Below are 18,726 nucleotides of genomic sequence, written 5' to 3' on the forward strand. Positions count from 1 at the left end.
CCTTGGAATAAATCTACCCAGGGAGACAAAAGACCTGTATGCAGAAAACTATAAGACACTGATGTAAGAAATTAAAGATGATACCAACAGATGGAGAGATATACCATGTTCTTGGATTGGAAGAATCAAGATTGTGAAAATGACTATACTACCCAAAGCAATCTACAGATTGAATGCAATCCCTATCAAATTACCAATGGCATTTTTTACAGAACTAGAACAAAAAATCTTAAAATTTGTATGGAGATACAAAGACCCCGAATAGCCAAAGCAGTCTTGAGGGGAAAAAACCTAGCTGGCGGAATCAGACTCCTTGACTTCAGATTATACTACAAAGCTACAGTAATCAAGACAATATGGTACTGGCACAAAAACAGAAACATAGATCAATGGAACAAGATAGAAAGCCCAGAGATAAACCCACGCACCTATGGTCAACTCATCTGTGATAAAGGAGGCAAGGATATACAATGGAGAAAAGACAGTCTCTTCAATCAGTGGTGCTGGGAAAACTGGACAGCTACATGTAAAGAATGAAATTAGATCACTCCCTAACACCATACACAAAAATAAACTCAAAATGGATTCAAGACCTAAATGTAAGACCGGATACTATAAAACTCTTAGGGGAAAACATAGGAAGAACACTCTTTGACATAAATCACAGCAAGATCTTTTTTGATCCACCTCCTAGAGTAATGGTAATAAAAACAAAAATAAACAAATGGGACCTAATCAAACTTAAAAGCTTTTGCACAGCAAAGGAAACCATAGACAAGATGAAAAGACAACCCTCAGAATGAGAGAGAATATTTGCAAATGAATCAACCGACAAAGGATTAATCTCCAAAGTATATAAAGAGCTCATGCATCTCAATATTAAAGAAACAAACAACCCAATCCAAAAATGGGCAGAAGACCTAAATAGACATTTCTCCAAAGAAGTCATAAAAATGGCCAAGAAGCACATGAAAAGCTGCTCAACATCACTAATTATTAGAGAAATGCAAATGAAAACTACAGTGAGGTATCACCTCACACCAGTTAGAATGGGCATCATCAGAAAATCTACAAACAGCAAATGCTGGAGAGGGTGTGGAGAAAAGGGAACCCTCTTGCACTGTTGGTGGGAATGTAAATTGATACAGCCACTGTGGAGAGCAGTATGGAGTTTGCTTCAAAAACTAAAAATAGAATTGCCATATGATCCAGTAATTACACTTCTGGGCATATACCCAGAGAAAACCATAATTCAAAAAGACACATGCACGCCAACGTTCACTGCAGTACTATTTACAATAGCCAGGTCATGGAAGCAACCTAAATGCCCATCGACAGATGAATGGATAAAGAAGATGTCATACATACATACAATGGAATATTACTCAGCCATAAAAAGGAATGAAACTGAGTCATTTGTTGAGACGTGGATGGATCTAAAGACTGTCATACAGAGTGAAGTAAGTCAGAAAGAGAAAAACAAATATTGTATATTAGCGCATGTATGTGGAACCTAGAAAAATGGTTTGCAGGGCAGAAATTGAGACACAGATGTAGAGAACAAACGTATGGACACCAAGGGGGGAAAGCCGCGGGGGGGTGTGGATGGTGGTGTGCTGAACTGGGACGATTGGGATTGACATGCATACACTGATGTGTATAAAATTGATGACTAATAAGTACCTGCTGTATAAATAAATAAATAAAATTAAATTAAAAAATTACACAAAAAAAAAAGATTGCTGGTCCTGAGTCAAGAATTATCAATGTGACAGCAATTTTCATCTATTAAAACTTTTCTTTCCCAGTGGTTGTTTCCTAATAGTCAAGCTGTATCTTAGGTGGGTCTTACAAGTAGATTTTTGATATTTGTTGCTTTAAAAAATTCTTATTTAAATGCAGTTGTTCTATTGAGAGCTTTTAAAAGAATGTGCCTTTCCCTCTTGATACTGTTGGTAGTTTCATCCAAGGTAATCAAAAGGATAGGGATAGTGCACCTTTTTTTGTTTTCTAATAGTCTCACATTCATCTTTTTTTTTTTTTCAGTATGCGGGCCTCTCACTGTTTTGGCCTCTCCCGTTGCGGAGCACAGGCTCCGGACGCGCAGGCTCAGCGGCCATGGCTCACAGGCCCAGCCGCTCCGCGGCATGTGGGATCTTCCCGGACCGGGGCACGAACCCGTGTCCCCTGCATTGGCAGGTGGACTCTCAACCACTGCGCCACCAGGGAAGCCCCACATTCACCTTAAGAGTAAAACTAATCAATACTGATTAGAAAGAAATTCTTAATCTTGCTGTGTAGGGAAGCATATAAGATGCTTTCCTAATGTTCTAGAAAGTAGACCCTATTTTAGTCCATTTGGAGGGGAGAGGGAGGAGAGTTTGTTTTTAGAGACTAGTTCATTACTCTCATTTTAAAGCCTATTTCCGTTCTGAAAGTGTGCAACTTTTGAAGTAAGGAATGGAATTTCTATGCATGTGGTTTATCTTCCCATCCCAGGTGAAGTCTGGTACTTATATTGTAGGTTAGGTACTTGTCATTTTTATACCACACAATTTACATATGTGTGCTATGCAAATTGTGTGTATGTGTGATATATATAAAACCATACTAATGATAAAACTATATGTGTGTATGTGTATATATATAATTTATATACATAATTTATCATACTAATTATAAGGGGAGAAGTTAAGTAACAGAAAGAGTGATAATAGAATTCTTAGCTAGAGTTGAAGTATTTCTCTTCACATTCAAACTAGACTCTGTCTTTGAGCTAGGGTAAAGACAGTGGGTATAGTATAAATAAACATTGCTTCAAAACTTAGAAAGTGAAACAAAGAACTTACCCCTGAATACTGCAGATTTAACTACATAAAGAAATATTCATTGTTGTCATGGATATACAATTTATATGTTCTTCTAGCATTGAAAAGAATAATTTTTGACTTAGGAGTAAAATGAAAGATTTTCTGTTTGGCTAAAATTGATTATCATCATTCTAAAATATAATGGTACTTGTAGCTGTCCAGTTTTCCCAGTACCACTTATTGAAGAGGCTGTCTTTTCTCCATTGTATATTCTTGCTTCCTTTATCAAAAATAAGGTGAGCACACATGCGTGGGTTTATCTCTGGGCTTACTATCTGTTCCATTGATCTATATTTCTGTTTTTGTGCCAGTACCATACTGTCTTGATTACTGTAGGTTTGTAGTATAGTCTGAAATCTGGGCGCCTGATTCCTCCAGCTCCGTTCTGTGTTCTCAAGATTGCTTTGGCTATTTGGGGTCTTTTGTTTTTCTATATAAATCGTGAAATTTTTTGTTCTACTTCTGTGAAAAATGCCATTGGTAGTTTGGTAGGGATTGCACTGAAAAGTAGATTGCTTTGGGTAATGTAGTCATTTTCACAATGTTGATTCTTCTAATCCAAGAACATGGTATATATCTCCATCTGTTTGTATCATCTTTAATTTCTTTCATCAGTGTCTTATAGTTTTCCACATACAGGTCTTTTGTCTCCTTAGGTAGGTTTATTCCTAGGTGTTTTTTTTTTAAACATCTTTATTGGAGTATAATTGCTTTACAATGGTGTGTTAGTTTCTGCTTTATAACATAGTGAATCAGTTATTCATATGCATATGTTCCCATATCTCTTCCCTCTTGCGTCTCCCTCCCTCCCACCCTCCTTATCCCACCCCTCTAGGTGGTCACAAACCACCTAGATGATCTCCCTGTGCTATGCGGCTGCTTCCCACTAGCTATCTATTTTACGTTTGGTAGTGTATATATGTCCATGCCACTGTCTCACTTTGGTATTTTATTCTTTTTGTTGCAGTGATAAATGGGAATGTTTCCTTAATTTTTCTTTCAGATTTTTCATCCTTCGTATATAGGAATGCAAGAGATTTCTGTGCATTAATTTTGTATCTTGCTACTTTACCAAGTTCATTGATTAGCTCTAGCAGTTTTCTGGTAGCATGTTTAGGATTCTCTATGTATAGTATCATGTCATCTGCAAACAGTGACAGCTTTACTTCTTCTTTTCCAATTTGGATTCCTTTTATTTCTTTTTCTTCTCTGATTGCTGTGGCTAAAACTTCCAGAACTATGTTGAATAACAGTGATGAGAGTGGACAACCTTGTCTTGTTCCTGATCTTAGAGGCCATGGTTTCAGTTTTTCACCATTGAGAACAATTTGGCTATGGGTTTGTGATATATGGCCTTTATTATGTTGAGATAGGTTCCCTCTATGCCCACTTTCTGGAGGTTTTTATCATAAATCGGTGTGGAATTTTGTCAGAAGCTTTTTCTGCATCTATTGAGGTGATCATATGGTTTTTCTCCTTCAGTTTGTTAATATGGTGTATCACACTGATTGATTTGCATATATTGAAGAATCCTTGCATTCCTGGGGTAAACCCCACTTGTAGAGTTTTGAATATTGTTTCTTTGAGCCAGGCTCAGTTACTTTTGTGAGATCCCCAATAGCACGGCTTTTAGTCATTTCTTGTTTTTCCTTTGGTACCTGGCTTATGAACTACCTGGCTTGTCATGCACAGGTAATGTGAAACAGCATGTGAGGTTTCTTTTTATTTAGTTATTTATTTTTTAAAATTTATTTATTTTTATTTTTGGGTGCATTCGGTCTTCGTTGCTGTGTGCAGGCTTTGTCTAGTTGTGGCGAGCGGGGGCTACTCTTTGTTGCAGTGCGTAGGCTTCTCATTGCGGTGGCTTTTCTTGCTGCGGAACACGGGCTCTGTGTGCGTGGGCTACAGTAGTTGTGGCACGCGGGCTCAGTAGTTGTGGTTTGCGGGCTCTAGAGCGCAGGCTGAGTAGTTGTGGTGCACGGGCTTAGTTGCTCTGCAGCATGTGGGATCTTCCCGGACCAGGGCTTGAACCAGTGTCCCCTGCGCAGGCAGGAAGATTCTTAACCACTGCGCCACCAGGGAAGTCCGAGGTTTCTTTTTAAAGGGGATCTTTTCTCATGTCACTATACATAAATGTTGTCTCTTATTGCAGATTGGAGTCACGAAAGATACACGGGTTCTTCTTAAGAGAAAAAGAGGAAATCTGTAAGTATTTGTCCTTTAAAAATTCTAAATTTGCCATCTTGTCAGCTTTTGGAGAAAACTAAGTGACCAAACTAACAGGCATTTTTCCTCTCTTTATATTAGAAAAGCCCTGCCAGTATTTATGTTTGTGTTAAAAAGGCAATATTTGGGAAAGTAAAATAGGAAAGCTTTTTACTCTGGGCAACTTCTAAAATTTAAACTGTCACTCACTTATGAAAGGGGAAGTGACGCTTAAAATCTAAATACAATCTTTTTCTTTTGAGTATTACCAAAAAATGGAGTCACAGATTGGAGTTCCAATTCTGGCTACTGAGGCGGTGTGTCTTTGACAAGCTGTTTAGCTTCCCTTTGCCTCAATTTCCTCATCTGTAAAATGAGCTTAATAAGTGTAAGTGTCCAGTGACTGGTTCATTAATATTGATGAAGTTGAATCTGTAGTAGTGTATATTTTCTCCAGTAAATTGAAGCTTATTCTAGTTACTGTTTCTCAAATTGTTTTACATATATTTCTGATCTTCAAAAATCTAAGCATCTCTACTGTCCTTTACTGAGGCATCTACTCTAGACTATAATATAGAATGAAAGAAATACAACAGAGCACCTAAAGTTAGAATTTTAGTGTTTGAGCCTTGGACCTTGAAAATTACCTAGTCCAGGGGTTCCCAGACATTGACCTATAGACCGTGCCCTCACCAGTGAAGCGTTTTTACTGGTCCATGGTGAAGTGAGGAAAATAAAGACAACAGGCCATGAGATTTTTAAAGCTAAACTTTTTCCATTTAAATGATTGCTTCTTATTATAAGATACATCCTCCTAATTTTGAGGAGTTAGACCCATTCTGTATTTTATGAAATGATAGTGACAGTAAATGATAGGTTTATGGTTTTTGTTTTTATGTCCATACCTGGCCAAAAAAAAATTGGCAGCTGTGTCATTGCTGCCTTCTTTGTTTTTAAAACTTTTATTGGTCCATGATATCTTAAAATCTGAATCCAACTTTCTCATTGTACAGATGAGGAAACAGACAGGAGCTTATTTAATTTGTTCCAGGTAGTGCAGCTCAGCAAGCTGCTGAGCTAGGACCGAAAGCCCTGTATACAATGCTGCCTCTCTTGTATTTCTGCTCTTCTGAGAATGGCTTTCATTATAATAGATTATGAAATTGAAACAGAAGATCTAGTAGTTCTTATGTGCTAGTTCAGAACACTCAGTGTTCTTGTAAAGGTAAGGCTTAAAGTCTACTGATCAGCCTGCATTAGAAAAATCTGGAACATGACCAAAGATTTTCATCAACAGGCCAGAATTAGTTGTCCCTGAATTCAGCTACATAGGCAGCATGCTATTTCCATGATTGACAAAGAAGATACCAATAAGTTTAGTGTTTCCTTTGGGAAATAGACCATAGTGCAATTGTGAGGGCTGTAGTATTCAGGCTTCTATAGTTATTTATCCAGAGAGTCTGTTCTCTCTCTCTCTCTCTCTCTCTCTCTCTCTCTCTCTCTCTCTCTCTCTCTCTCTCTCTCCCCCCTCCCTCTCCACACACACACACACACACACACACACACACACACACACACACATCTACACACATAGATAAATACTAACAGTAGTTGGCCTGCAGCCCATCTAGATGTGTAACAGAAAAAACTACCAAGGTGAAGAGCTGGAGTTGCCAGGAGCCTTAGCAAGAGGACAGTTGTGGCCAGTTGTGTTCAGGTGTCAACAGACACCTTGGAGACTCCTCTTCAGTTGGCATAGCTCTGCCTTGGCTATCCCCAAACACACTTCAAAACAGAAATACCTAATTCCCTCATCTCCCTTGCCTCACTCACGTTTGTGAAGCTCGCATGGGCCAGGTAAACAAATGAACGTGAAGGGAGAACAGAATGGAAAGTATTACCCATCCCTAACGTGGAGACATTATCTCTAGGAGTACTTTTCCATGGCTTCTTGTATTTGACTTCATGTGGCTTCCTTCTTTAGTTAAGAATTCTTTAATTTCTCAAACGTCAGGCACACACTAATGCAATGTCAATAATTTAAATACATATTGAATTAATAATAATGTCAACAATTTAAATACATATTGAATTAATAATAATGTTAATAAAAATACGTATTGAATTTTTCGTTGTCTGGAATACCTGTGCCCTTTTCTTACCAACACTAATATTTAAGAGTTGACTGAATGGCTATAAGATTTCAGTCTTCAACAGATTTATCACTCTTTGAGTTCTTTTATTAACCTCATTTATAATGAATATTTACTACTGAAGAGCAGAGTGAAGCTGTTTTGTTTTGTTTTGTTTTCTACCATGATACAGTTTCACATCGTGGTGGCCAGGTAGCTGAGTTGTAGTGACTTAATTAGCCATTTTGTAAGAAATGGTTTAAGACCACCTTGCTGCATAACTTTTAACAGTGTGAAGTACTGGGAAACAATATTAGCAGAGAACCAACCTATTAAACTGGTCCCTCTTCTAGCAAAGGTGGAAGATAGGGCATGTGGCCAAAAAAGATATAAGTTGCAAAATTCTCCCTATAACACAGAGGTACTCCTGTGGGAAGTATCACTGCTGGTTACAGATTTTTATTTGAACCTGAGTTCATGTTTGGCAGCCCACAGTTGTATTACTTTATTATAATTAGTAGATAAGATGATAGAAGACAGATGAGTAACAAATAGGTAAGATGACAGAGTCTGCATATTTCTCACTCAGATGAAACACATGTGTAACTGTGAGCTAATTTGAAAGATCAGATCTGTAGCCCAGTTGTTTTTGATTAACTAATGTTACGATCATAAAGAAAAAATATCCAGTAAATGGAAGACTCTACAGACAAAATTAAAGTCTACACCACGCGTGACGGGCCGTCTAATGTAGCAGCAGGGTTTTGTCTACAGGGATCTGTAGCAGATTCTCTTTAGCAGCAGCTGTAGAACACTGGAATTGTCATTGTGCTGGCTGCTTCCCTTCTACAGCACTGAACACATAACTCCTACAACTTAGTTTGTCTCCCCTTTTTCATGATGTCTGATAAAGTTGGATTGTAACATCATGCTTTGTCAGTAGGTGCCACTTCTAGCATGATATATCCTCAAAATTCCTTACATGTAAGCTTTGGATTAAATTATATCCAGCCCACTCTCAACTTTGGAAAGCTAGCTGGGATGAAGTGAGAGAGTAGCATTGACGTATATACAGTACCAAATGTAAAATAGATAGCTAGTGGGAAGCAGCTGCATCACACAGGGAGATCAGCTCGGTGCTGTGTGACCACCTAGAGGGGTGGGATAGGGAGGGTGGGAGGGAGATGCAAGACGGAGGGGATATGGGGATATATGTACACATATAGTTGATTCACTTTGTTATACAGCAGAAACTAACACAACAATGTAAAGCAATTACACTCCAATAAAGATGTTAAAAAAAATTGTGTGTTGCGATCACTTAAAATGAGGAAGAGATATGTAACACAGTGTTACATATACATACACAGTGTGTGTGAAGTGCAGAAGCACAACATGGGCTCCTAGATCTCATTTCAACATACTAGATCTCTTTAACACATGTGAGTAGGGTCCCAATTATATACTATCCGATGACCTAGAAAAAGCATTATCTGATGAATGAATGCTGAGGATGTTCTTAAGGTGTTATGGGAGGGAACACGTGCTAGAACAAGAAAGAGCATTTTCAACATGGCAGCTGAGGTGCTTTCTTTTCTGGGGAAAGCTGGGAAGAGACTAGCAGGATGGCGACTTCAGGAGTTAATACCTGTCCAGGTGATGAAGTAAACAGGTTTGGTTAATCTTGTTAGAGACAAACCCAAAGATCAGTCATAGTTGTGAGATACTCCTAGTCAAGGTAGCTAGGCACAGGTGCAATGTGGTGTTAGAGAGCATCTATATATTCACCCTAGGTGTTTTTGTTTTGCTTTTTTCAGTTTTCAGATGTATTTATTATAATTACTGTATACCAGGTTAAAAGTTTGCTTGTATTAGCTATTTCATATTTATTATATTGGCTTACTAACTTTGAGTCAGATGAGACTTACAAGGGGCAGACGGATGTATATTTCACATGATTATTCAGTCTTGTAGACTGCCCGATAGCAAAAGATCCTGCTAGCTACTCTTAATGACTTTTATTTTCTTAAAATATTAACATTTAAAAAGTTTTAATGTTAAAATGTTAATTTTAATGTTTTAGTGTTAAGGGTTGACTGAATGGCTATAAGATTTCCGTCTTCAACAGATTTATCAGTCTTTGAATTCTTTTATTAATCTCACTTATAAGGTATATTTACTGCTGAAGAGCAGAGTGAAGTTTTTTTGTTTGTTCTCTACCATGAGACAGTTTCACATCATGGTGGCCAGGTAGCTGAGTTGTAGTGACTTACTTAGCCATTTTGTAAGAAAATGGCTAAATAAGTCATTTGTCTACAAATGTTTTAAAGTTAAAAGTTTTAATATTAAAATATAAAGTTAATTATATTGTAATGTAGCTCCTGTAAAGTTTGATTTCATGAACCAAAGGCAACCAATTTCTTTAACATGTATATGAGCTTTCTCCTATATGTTTTAAAATCATTTGGAGCTTTTTAATAGTGTGTGAAAGAAAATAGGAGTTTTTAAAAAAGCACCCCAGGCCTTCACAGAAGTCTTGGTGATGTAATATCTATGTAGAACTATGATCTTCTAAAGTGCAACCGGTATGCTTACCTGTTTAATCTCTTGTATTTTTTATAATTTTCTGATTTAAAGTTTAGTGAATACAGCTTATCCTTTTCAGAAGGCAAATTATCTCTTTATTTGGTGTTTAAATTACCCTTAAGTGATGTATGATTTGAAAATGTGGTTTCTTAAAGTAGCACTGACACAGTTAACCATTGATTATCAAGTTTATATTTTGTATGTTTTCATAAGGTATTATTATATCAAGGATAGATGAAGTTAATTTGCCCTACCACGTGTTTCAGCTTGGTAGAGGTGTGCATCCTTCCTTGGTTTAGTCTATTTTATAAAACTTTTGAAAAAAAGTGTCTTGGCATTGACTTCAGTTTATTAGTTTTTCTCTGTGCTGCTGGGAGAGATGGTATCTTTTAAATTCAGACTTTAATCAGTATGTAGTGTTTGTTTACTTTGTGTACTGGAGCTTAATGTATTACTAATGCTTTTTGTGTTTAACCTAGCTATCTCAGAGCGTTTGAAGTAACTGGAATGAAATACTTAACATTAAACTTGACCTCAAAATTTAAAAAAAATTGCACCTGATTTTCACTTACACTTCTAGGACTTACTAGACACCTAAAGGGCTTTTTTTTTTCCCTATAAAAATGCCTTAGGCTGTAGGACAGATCAGTGCTCAAAGTTGTCATCAGGATTTTTTTCATATACAAAGTTTGTCACTCTCACCCATTTAGATTATACCAGTACGACCAAGGTCACAGACAGTACAGCTGAAAGTATGGACTTTAAAATCAGATAGACCTGGGTCCAAATCCCTACTTAGCTGTGTTAACTTGGGCAAATGATCTGTCTGAGACTGTTCTATCATCAGCTATGTCATCAGGGTATTACTTCAAAAGGGTTTTCTGATGGACTAAATGAAATAATGTATCTAAAGGACTGAGCACAGCGCCTAGCTCCTAGTACAGGCTCAATAAGTGGTTATTAATCTGATTCTCATATAGAATGCCGAACATCAACAGGAATGATTAGCTATCCCCTGACTGAAGCTGATGCCCTGCCCTTTTACAGCTGAAATACAAATGCAACACTTGATTTCAAGGAAGCGCAACTCAGAGTTTACGTCCTCCTGGTGGGACAGCAGTATTTCTCTTCATACATAGCAGGACAGCATTCCTCTCTGAAAGGCATCCGTGAAAAAGCACATAGTAAAAATTCTGTAACCCTCTTGCTTTTATAACAACTGTCTTTTCCCTCCATGTAACAGGCAGTTTTTCCAGTTTCATATTTTCTCGCAAGCAACTAAATACGTGTTCAAATTAATTACCAGGGGCTTTTAAGAGTATACCATTTCCTAGAGTGTTGGCATGGACAAGTGATTTTTTAAGAAGATGACTAAGGTTGGTTGTCTTCCGGCTATTGCACTTACGTCCATTTTTACTTTAGAGTTTCAGAGCAATCCATGTCCATTCCTTTTTTTTTTTTTTTTTTTTGGCTGCGCTGGGTCTTCATTGCTGCTCACGGGCTTTCTCTAGTTGCGGCGAGCGGGGGCTACTCTTCATTGCAGTGTGCACGCTTCTCATTGCGGTGGCTTCTCGTTGCGGAGCACGGGCTCTAGGCGCTCGGGCTTCAGTAGTTGTGGCACATGGGCTCAGTAGTTGTGGCTCATGGGCTCTAGAGCTCAGGCTCAGTAGTTGTGGCGCACAGGCTTAGTTGCCCTGCGGCATATGGGATCTTCCCGGACCAGGGATCTAACCCATGTCCCCTGCCTTGGCAGACGGATTCTTAACCTCTGGACCACCAGGGAAGTCCCTCCATGTCCATTCTTATTTCAGTCAACAAGTTTATTGAACAGTTAACACACAGAGATACTGTTGTAGGAGGATTCAGCAGCAAACAATAAACTCTCTGCCTCATGGAGCTTTTATGTTCTAATGGGGGCATTCATAATAAACATGAAAAATAAAGCATATGACATAGTAGTTACAAGTACTAGGGAGAATAATAAAGCGAGAAAGGGATAGGAGGTCTTGGGGTTCAATTTTGGAGTGGCTAGAGAAGGCCTCACTGAGAAGGTGATATTTGAGTAAAGACAAAAAGAAGGTGAGAGAATAAGCTGTGCAGGTATCTTAGAAGAACATTCCAGGCAAAGAGAATAGCATGTACAAGGACCCTGAGGCAGGGTCATGCTTGGTGTGTCCCAGAAACAGCAAGGAACAAGTGGGACGGTAGCAGAATGAGGCAGGGAAAAGTGTCGGAGATGAAGATGGAAACTTGAGGTGGAGGACAGATCCCGTCTCCTAGGTCTGAGTAAGGACTGTATTTCTGAATGAGTCATATGGGGATTCTTTGAAAGATTTTGAGCAGAGGAATGGTATGGTCTAACTTGAACTTGAACTAGAGCACTCTGGCTGCTGAGTTTAGAATTTATGATAAAGGTGGAAGCAGGGAGATCGGATTGGCTATTGCATTTATCCAGGTGAGAGAGGATAGTGGCTTGAGCCAGGATGGTAGCAGTAGAGGTGGTGAGAAGTAGTTGAATTTGATATCTGTTTTGTAAGTAGAGCTGGTAGGATTTGCTGTTGAATTGGGTGTGGAATGTGTGAGAAAGAGAGGGGAGTGAAAGTGAACCTGGTCATCGAAGGCTTTTGGTCAAAGCAACTGGAACTACAGAAATGGGCAAGACTGGGTGTGCTGGGTTTGTGGGAGGACGATCAGTGGCTCAATTTTCAACATATGTATTAAATTTGAATATGTAACTGATATCTAAATGGATCTGTTGAGGAAACAGTTGGATATACAAACCTAGGTGTCTAAGGGAGACCTCCAGGCTAAGGGGGGACATTTTGAGAGTCATCACCATATATATGCTAATTAAAGCTGTGAGACTAAATGAGATCACCATGGGAGTGAGCATAGATAAAGAAAAGGTTCAAGGACTGAGCACTATAGCGTTTGGAGGTCAGGGAGATGAGGAAGAAGCAGCAAAGAAGATGGAGAAGGAATGGCCAGGGAAGTCGGAAGAAAACCTGAAGAATGGGGTCTACTGGAAGCCAAGTGAAGAAGTTTCCAGCAGGAAAAGAGGGGTCAACGGGGCTAAAGGCTGGTAGTGGGTCAAAGGGGATGAGGACTGAGCTTTAATTGACCTTGGGATCTGACAACATGGAAGTCATCAGTGAACTTGATCAGAGCAATTTTGTGGAATGGTAGAGGGGAAAGCCTGAGCGTAGTGGGTTCAAGAGAAAATAGGAGGAGGGAGCTGGGTGAGAGAGCACAGAGACAACTCTTCTCCTTCTCCTACAGAGAGGGAGTGGTTTTTAAGATGAAAGAAATAAAAGCCTGTTAGGATGCTGATGGAACCGATTCGAGCCGGAAAAATTAATGAGGCTGGAGAGAGAGGGAAGAATCAGTAGAGTGGCACCGCCAGGTCTTTCTGGTCTAGACAGGGGTGTCACACACAAGTGAAGGGGTTGGCCTTAGCTAGGAGCATCACTAGTCCATCTCTAGTCATGGGAGAGAAGAGAGCACATGGCCACAGATCCGAGTAGATGGGGAGACACACTGGTGGGAGTCTGTGGAAGTTCTCTTCAGATCGTTTTAGTTTTCTCAGCCAACTGGTAAGCCAGGTCAGCAGCTGAGGATGAGGATGGCAGAGGAGCCTCGGTGGTCTGAAGAGAGAGAACAAAGTGTAACCCCAGGAGAGCAAACCCCAGGAGAGCAAGCCTCTGGATGGCCTAGTGGACGCTAGGGCCAGCATGGTTTCCGTGCAGCTTCAAGGGTCCCTTTGAGGGAGCAATCATGGATCTAAAGGGGGGCGTTCAGCACAGCTGGGTTTTTCTCTAGCCAAATTCAGCTGCATGGGGATGGGTGCAGATTAGGTGGCGGACGGGATTTAACCAGGTTGTGGTTTAGCTGAGTGAGTACAATGAAGAGGGAGAGATGCAAGCAGGTCGAAAGTGTATTCCAGGAACTGATTATTAATGCTCATGAAATTGAAGCCGGATCAGACGAAGGATTCTCCCAACAGGGGCACGAAGTAGATAACACAAGCGGTATTCCTGTTTTACACGCAATGCCACTGGTACAGAGCTTTTAGGTGAGAGGTCATATATCTCATCCGAAGTCACACATAAGAGCAGACGCTGAGGTTAGAAGCCAGACCTCCTAACTTTGTTTAGTCCATGTACCACCCAGGATATCAGACTTTCTCTTCTTTAGAGAACAATTCATTTTCCCCTAACATAATAGCGGGGTGCATAGTCTTGAGTTGCCAAATCATCATACACGTGTCTCTTATAGTATAGTGGCGTTCTAGTAACGTTGACTCTGAAATAATTCAATTTTCCCATTGACTTAGATCATAAAAGGGGAACAGCACTTTCCACAGAAAGCTCGAAAGCATCTGCCACTCTACTTGCTGTTTTCTGATACATCCTGCAGTTCTGCCCCCATCCATTCCCCAGTCCATGAGGACTGTCCTCATTTCCCAATCTTTGTCCTCTCCTTTTGAAAACATATCCATCCTTCATACAGACTCCAAATACCGTGCTATTTTGTGAAACCTTTCTGGATGGTTCTCCGTCCTCCCTCTTTTTGTCCCCCCAAAACTGGATGTAATCTCATCCCTCTTTTGAATACCTTTAGCGTTTCATTCTTGTTTCTCTGATGGGATCTATCATATTCTACTGTATATATTTGTGAACTCATCTCCCTGCACCCTGCCATACATATGGACACATATGTACATGCACACGTGCATGTAAAGGATTGAGAACATGTTTTACTCATCTTTGTGTTAAGTGTTCAAAACTTACACATAGTAGGTGTTCAGATCTTTTTTTTTTTTTAACGAATGTATCAATAGGCTGGATGTAACACTGGGGACAGGCCTTGGTTACAGTTTGTACTGTCACAACATTTGCTTCTCTTTGAGATGGAAGATCAGACGATATCAGTGGCTCAAATATTCAGCTGAAATGGAGGTTCCAGTGTGCTCCCACCAAAGCAACTCTGCCTTTTGCTTTTATCTGTACTTGTGTTTTCACGTCCACATAAGGTTTTATTCAAATGAATGAGCCATGCCTCGCCCCCTGCCCCCAGTACCACCAGAAAGAATTAGAAAACTTCTGGACTAAACGACCTCTCTGATCTCTCTTTACCTGAATGTTCTTTGAGCCTTGTGTACTCTGTGTGTGTGTGTGTGTTTATGTGTATGTGTCTCTGTACTACGAGGATTAAGTAGATGTTTCCCTACCTCCAAGACTTAAGGCAAATCTGTTTAAAAAATTAAGTGTATGTAACAACATGAATGACTGAACACATACAATACAGTTTAAATCTAGCTAGATTGTAAGCTCTTCAAAAGCTGTCTTCTACTTCTTCAGCCCCAAGGGTGAGCCTGAGGTGGTACTTCTGGTATTGTCCCTGATAATTTACATATTGAAATAAGTATTTATTTTGAATTGATTTCCTTTCAGTACTTCTTTATATTACCAGTAAAGAATTATTTTAAAAAATTGTGTGTGTGGGTAGACTATCATCTGTGACTCTCCTTTAAGGTTTATAAAGGAGTATTATGAAGTATTTGTTATAACAAAGAGGTGTTGGGTTTGATAGGGTTGAGAACTCCTGGTCTGTGCTTTAGGTGCTTAGATGTTTAAAAATGATGGTATAATCAAGGATCAGAATGAGTGGTAGACATTTCAAGTGATGTGGGAAATTAGAAAAAGGAAAGGTTATCAAGGATTTGGGTAGTCATGGAATGTCTGATGGAGGAGAGGATTGTTAGAGGGAATCTTGCATATTGAGGATCAAGCACTATGATAGACACTTGATGTACCTTGTCTTGAAAAAATGAATGACCAGACTTGTCCAAGAGACTGAGAAAGCAATTTCTAGGTATAGTAGATCATAAAATTAAAGTTGGAAGGGCCCCAGGAAATCATCTAGGCCAGACATTTTTAGTGTAAGGGTGGTGTCACCCTTTGGTGTTCATGGATGGATTCCAGGGAACTCAGGAATCCCCTGAATTTGTGTATACCATTTTGCATATCTTTCTGAGGGGAACTGGGTTCATAGTTCTCATTGGATGCTGAAAGGGGCCCATCACCTCTAGGAAGTTAAGGGCTACTGATCTAGTCAGATCCTAAGCTCAGACAGATTGTTTTGCCCAAGGTTATACAGCCGCCAGTCAGTGACAGAGATGGGGTCTGAAACCCAGGTCTTTTCACCTGTAGTTTCTTGCTCATTTCACCACACTCAGTTGAAGGACATGAACAAAAGCAGAGGCAGGATTAAGGATTAAGCCAACCATTTTATAGTAGTTGGTGTAAAAACGCACAACTCTCTTGGGGTCAGTAGTCCATTTCCACAAGAGTTGCAGAAGGATGCACTTCAATTTGTCTCCTCAAAGTGAACTAATATTTTAATTTTTGTAGTTGAAATATACCGCCATCTCCAAAATAGCTTTCTCAGCTGAAGGCAAGTTCCTGGAGAGACATTATTCTCCCTGAGGCTGTTTCTGCAGTTCCTTTCCATTTGGCACTGTTTTTTCTGACCTGCAGTGGCCTCCAGTTTCCTGTCAAATCAAATCAAAACTACTTTGCCTGATTTGTCAGACCCTGTACTACTGTGGCCCGTTTAGCCAGCGAGTACTCTGTGCCCCACTCAGGTGAGTGTCCATTTTTTTGGCAGTCTCTCCTCTCCCAAAGTCCTTTCATTTCTACCTCTTCATCTTTTATCATGTGGTTCCCCAGCCCAGAATGACCTCCATTCTTTCTCCTTTGTTTCCAGATTCCTGACATAAGGTCCAGCTTAAGTCTAATCTCCACAAAGCCTACCCTAATAACTGTGGACCATTTTGCACTTGCTCTGAACTGCTATCGCATTTATTGCTTGCAGTGCACACCATAGCACTTAGGTATTTCCACAGGCTTTTCATCGGAAAAGGTCCAGTGGTCACTTGGGGAGTGGGATTCCAGGAAGTCCAGGGTGGGACTCTGGGCACCCCCAATCCCTGCTTCAGCCAGAGCAGTTCCACTTTAGTGTCTATATATGGGAAGTCTGCATGAGTGTTTATTTGAAGAAATGGTTTTGCTGCCACCTTCTCCTGCAAACAAAGTTTGAAAACACTGGATCTATCTTGTGTGCTGATGGTCTCACAAGTGTTAACTCGTAATGAGCAAGGGCCAGGACTTACACTACTTTGGACTTAATACTACCACTCCCAGGCAACTAGTGCAATTTTGAGCACAAAAGTGGACAAGTAGGAAATGATTTTATGATTGTATTGCTCCAGTTTGGGGGATAGGAGGTAGTGAATAGCATTACCAAGAAATTATTTTAAAGAACAACTCAGAATAATATTTCTGGCTTGATCTTTGAGAAATAAACCAAAATTGGTAGAATTTTTCTCTCTTTTGGAAACAAAACCAAATCCTATTTAAAGCTGTCCAGTTTACATATACATATTTAAGAGAAACCTCAATATTGGCATTCACTACTCTCCCGAAGTTTAGCCAAACTTAAATACCACATGCCTGCACTCATATAGGCACTATAAGTGTTACACGACTGACTTACAGAGTGATGTGTAGTATACCTAAACACCTATAAAAATTAAATTTAAAATTGATGGCCATAATGATTAAAACTGGAAAATGCCAGTCTTTCAGACCAGTTATTTCCGCTTTCTTGTATCAAATCAATTATAGCAACTAATAAAGACCTGAGTATTTAAATCAGTGGTCTATCAACTTGCTAATACTCTTTTGTTTTGTTTTGTTTTCCCTGCTCTCTGCCTGGTTTGTTGTCTTCACCTACAGGTGTACTTTATTGTCGGCTTCCAAAGATTACTAACTCTTATCTGTATCGTTAAAATTGAACTGCCTTGACTCTTCTGCTACTCTCACTACTGCTTCCATTATTGCCTTCTTCAGCAAAATCAGGCTTTCTGAAGCCAAAGAATAACAAGAAATAAACACCATTTTAGAAGCCTTGCCACTATGAAACTTAAGCAAACTGTGCTCACCATTATTTTGCTGCCTATCCACTTGTTAATAACAATATACAGTGCCCTTGTATTTATTCCGTGGTATTTTCTTACCAATGCCAAGAAGAAAAACGCTATGGCAAAGAGAATAAAAGCTAAGCCCACCTCAGACAAACCTGGAAGTCCGTATCGCTCTGTCACGCACTTCGACTCACTAGCTGTCATAGACATCCCTGGAGCAGACACCCTGGATAAATTATTCGATCATGCCGTATCCAAGTTTGGGAAGAAGGACAGCCTGGGGACCAGGGAAATCCTAAGTGAAGAAAATGAAATGCAGCCAAATGGAAAGGTTTTTAAGAAGGTAAAGCATTTTTGTGCTTCCTATTGTTTTTAAAGGGGAAGGTACACTTTATTATAAATCAAGTGCATTTAAAACATGCTGGCGTTCCATTATAGTGCCCGTAACTAATTCTCAGAAGGTGCTCACAGCATCTGTGTAATTCACTTAAGGATATTTTTAGAGTTCTACACTTTGAATAGTATGTTAATTGCTTGTTTGAGTACATATGCTAATATTACAGAATGTCTCACTTTAACAGTTAATTCTTGGGAATTATAAATGGATGAACTATCTCGAAGTGAACCGCAGAGTGAATAACTTTGGTAGTGGACTCGCTGCATTGGGACTGAAACCAAAGAGCACTATTGCCATTTTCTGTGAGACCAGGGCTGAATGGATGATTGCAGCACAGACCTGCTTTAAGTACAACTTTCCTCGTAAGTGCCTGGTGTTTTTGGAGGGGGAGAGAGTGGGCTTCACTTACATGTGAAATTGTCCTGAGATCCTCTTGTTTTCCAAGCAAGTGTTCAGCCAGAACCTGTTGGCCTTGAGAAACTGAATTGACTGATGACTTTTGCCCAGTTTGTGGCACTTCCAGTATTTCTGGGTTTCTTTAGGTTTAAA

General features: G+C 39.6%; 1 protein-coding gene across 5 annotated transcripts in view; it reads left to right on the top strand.

Moving 5' to 3' along the window:
• The window catches only part of ACSL4 (acyl-CoA synthetase long chain family member 4), a 76,260-nt gene that overhangs the window by 23,334 nt on the left and 34,200 nt on the right, over positions 1-18,726 (top strand). Inside the window, exons 2-5 of one of the 5 annotated variants that reach the window (XM_030835764.3) lie at positions 5,023-5,075; positions 16,333-16,439; positions 17,593-18,123; positions 18,362-18,539. In XM_030835764.3, coding sequence (XP_030691624.1) covers positions 17,773-18,123; positions 18,362-18,539 — 529 coding nt within the window. In that variant the 5' untranslated portion in view covers positions 5,023-5,075; positions 16,333-16,439; positions 17,593-17,772. The remainder of the gene's footprint in view (positions 1-5,022; positions 5,076-16,332; positions 16,440-17,592; positions 18,124-18,361; positions 18,540-18,726) is intronic. The other 4 variants (XM_070044701.1, XM_070044700.1, XM_030835765.3 and 1 more) reach the window with 4 other exon arrangements.

The sequence above is a fragment of the Globicephala melas genome, chromosome X, assembly GCF_963455315.2.
Source record: "Globicephala melas chromosome X, mGloMel1.2, whole genome shotgun sequence".
NCBI lineage: Eukaryota > Metazoa > Chordata > Mammalia > Artiodactyla > Delphinidae > Globicephala > Globicephala melas.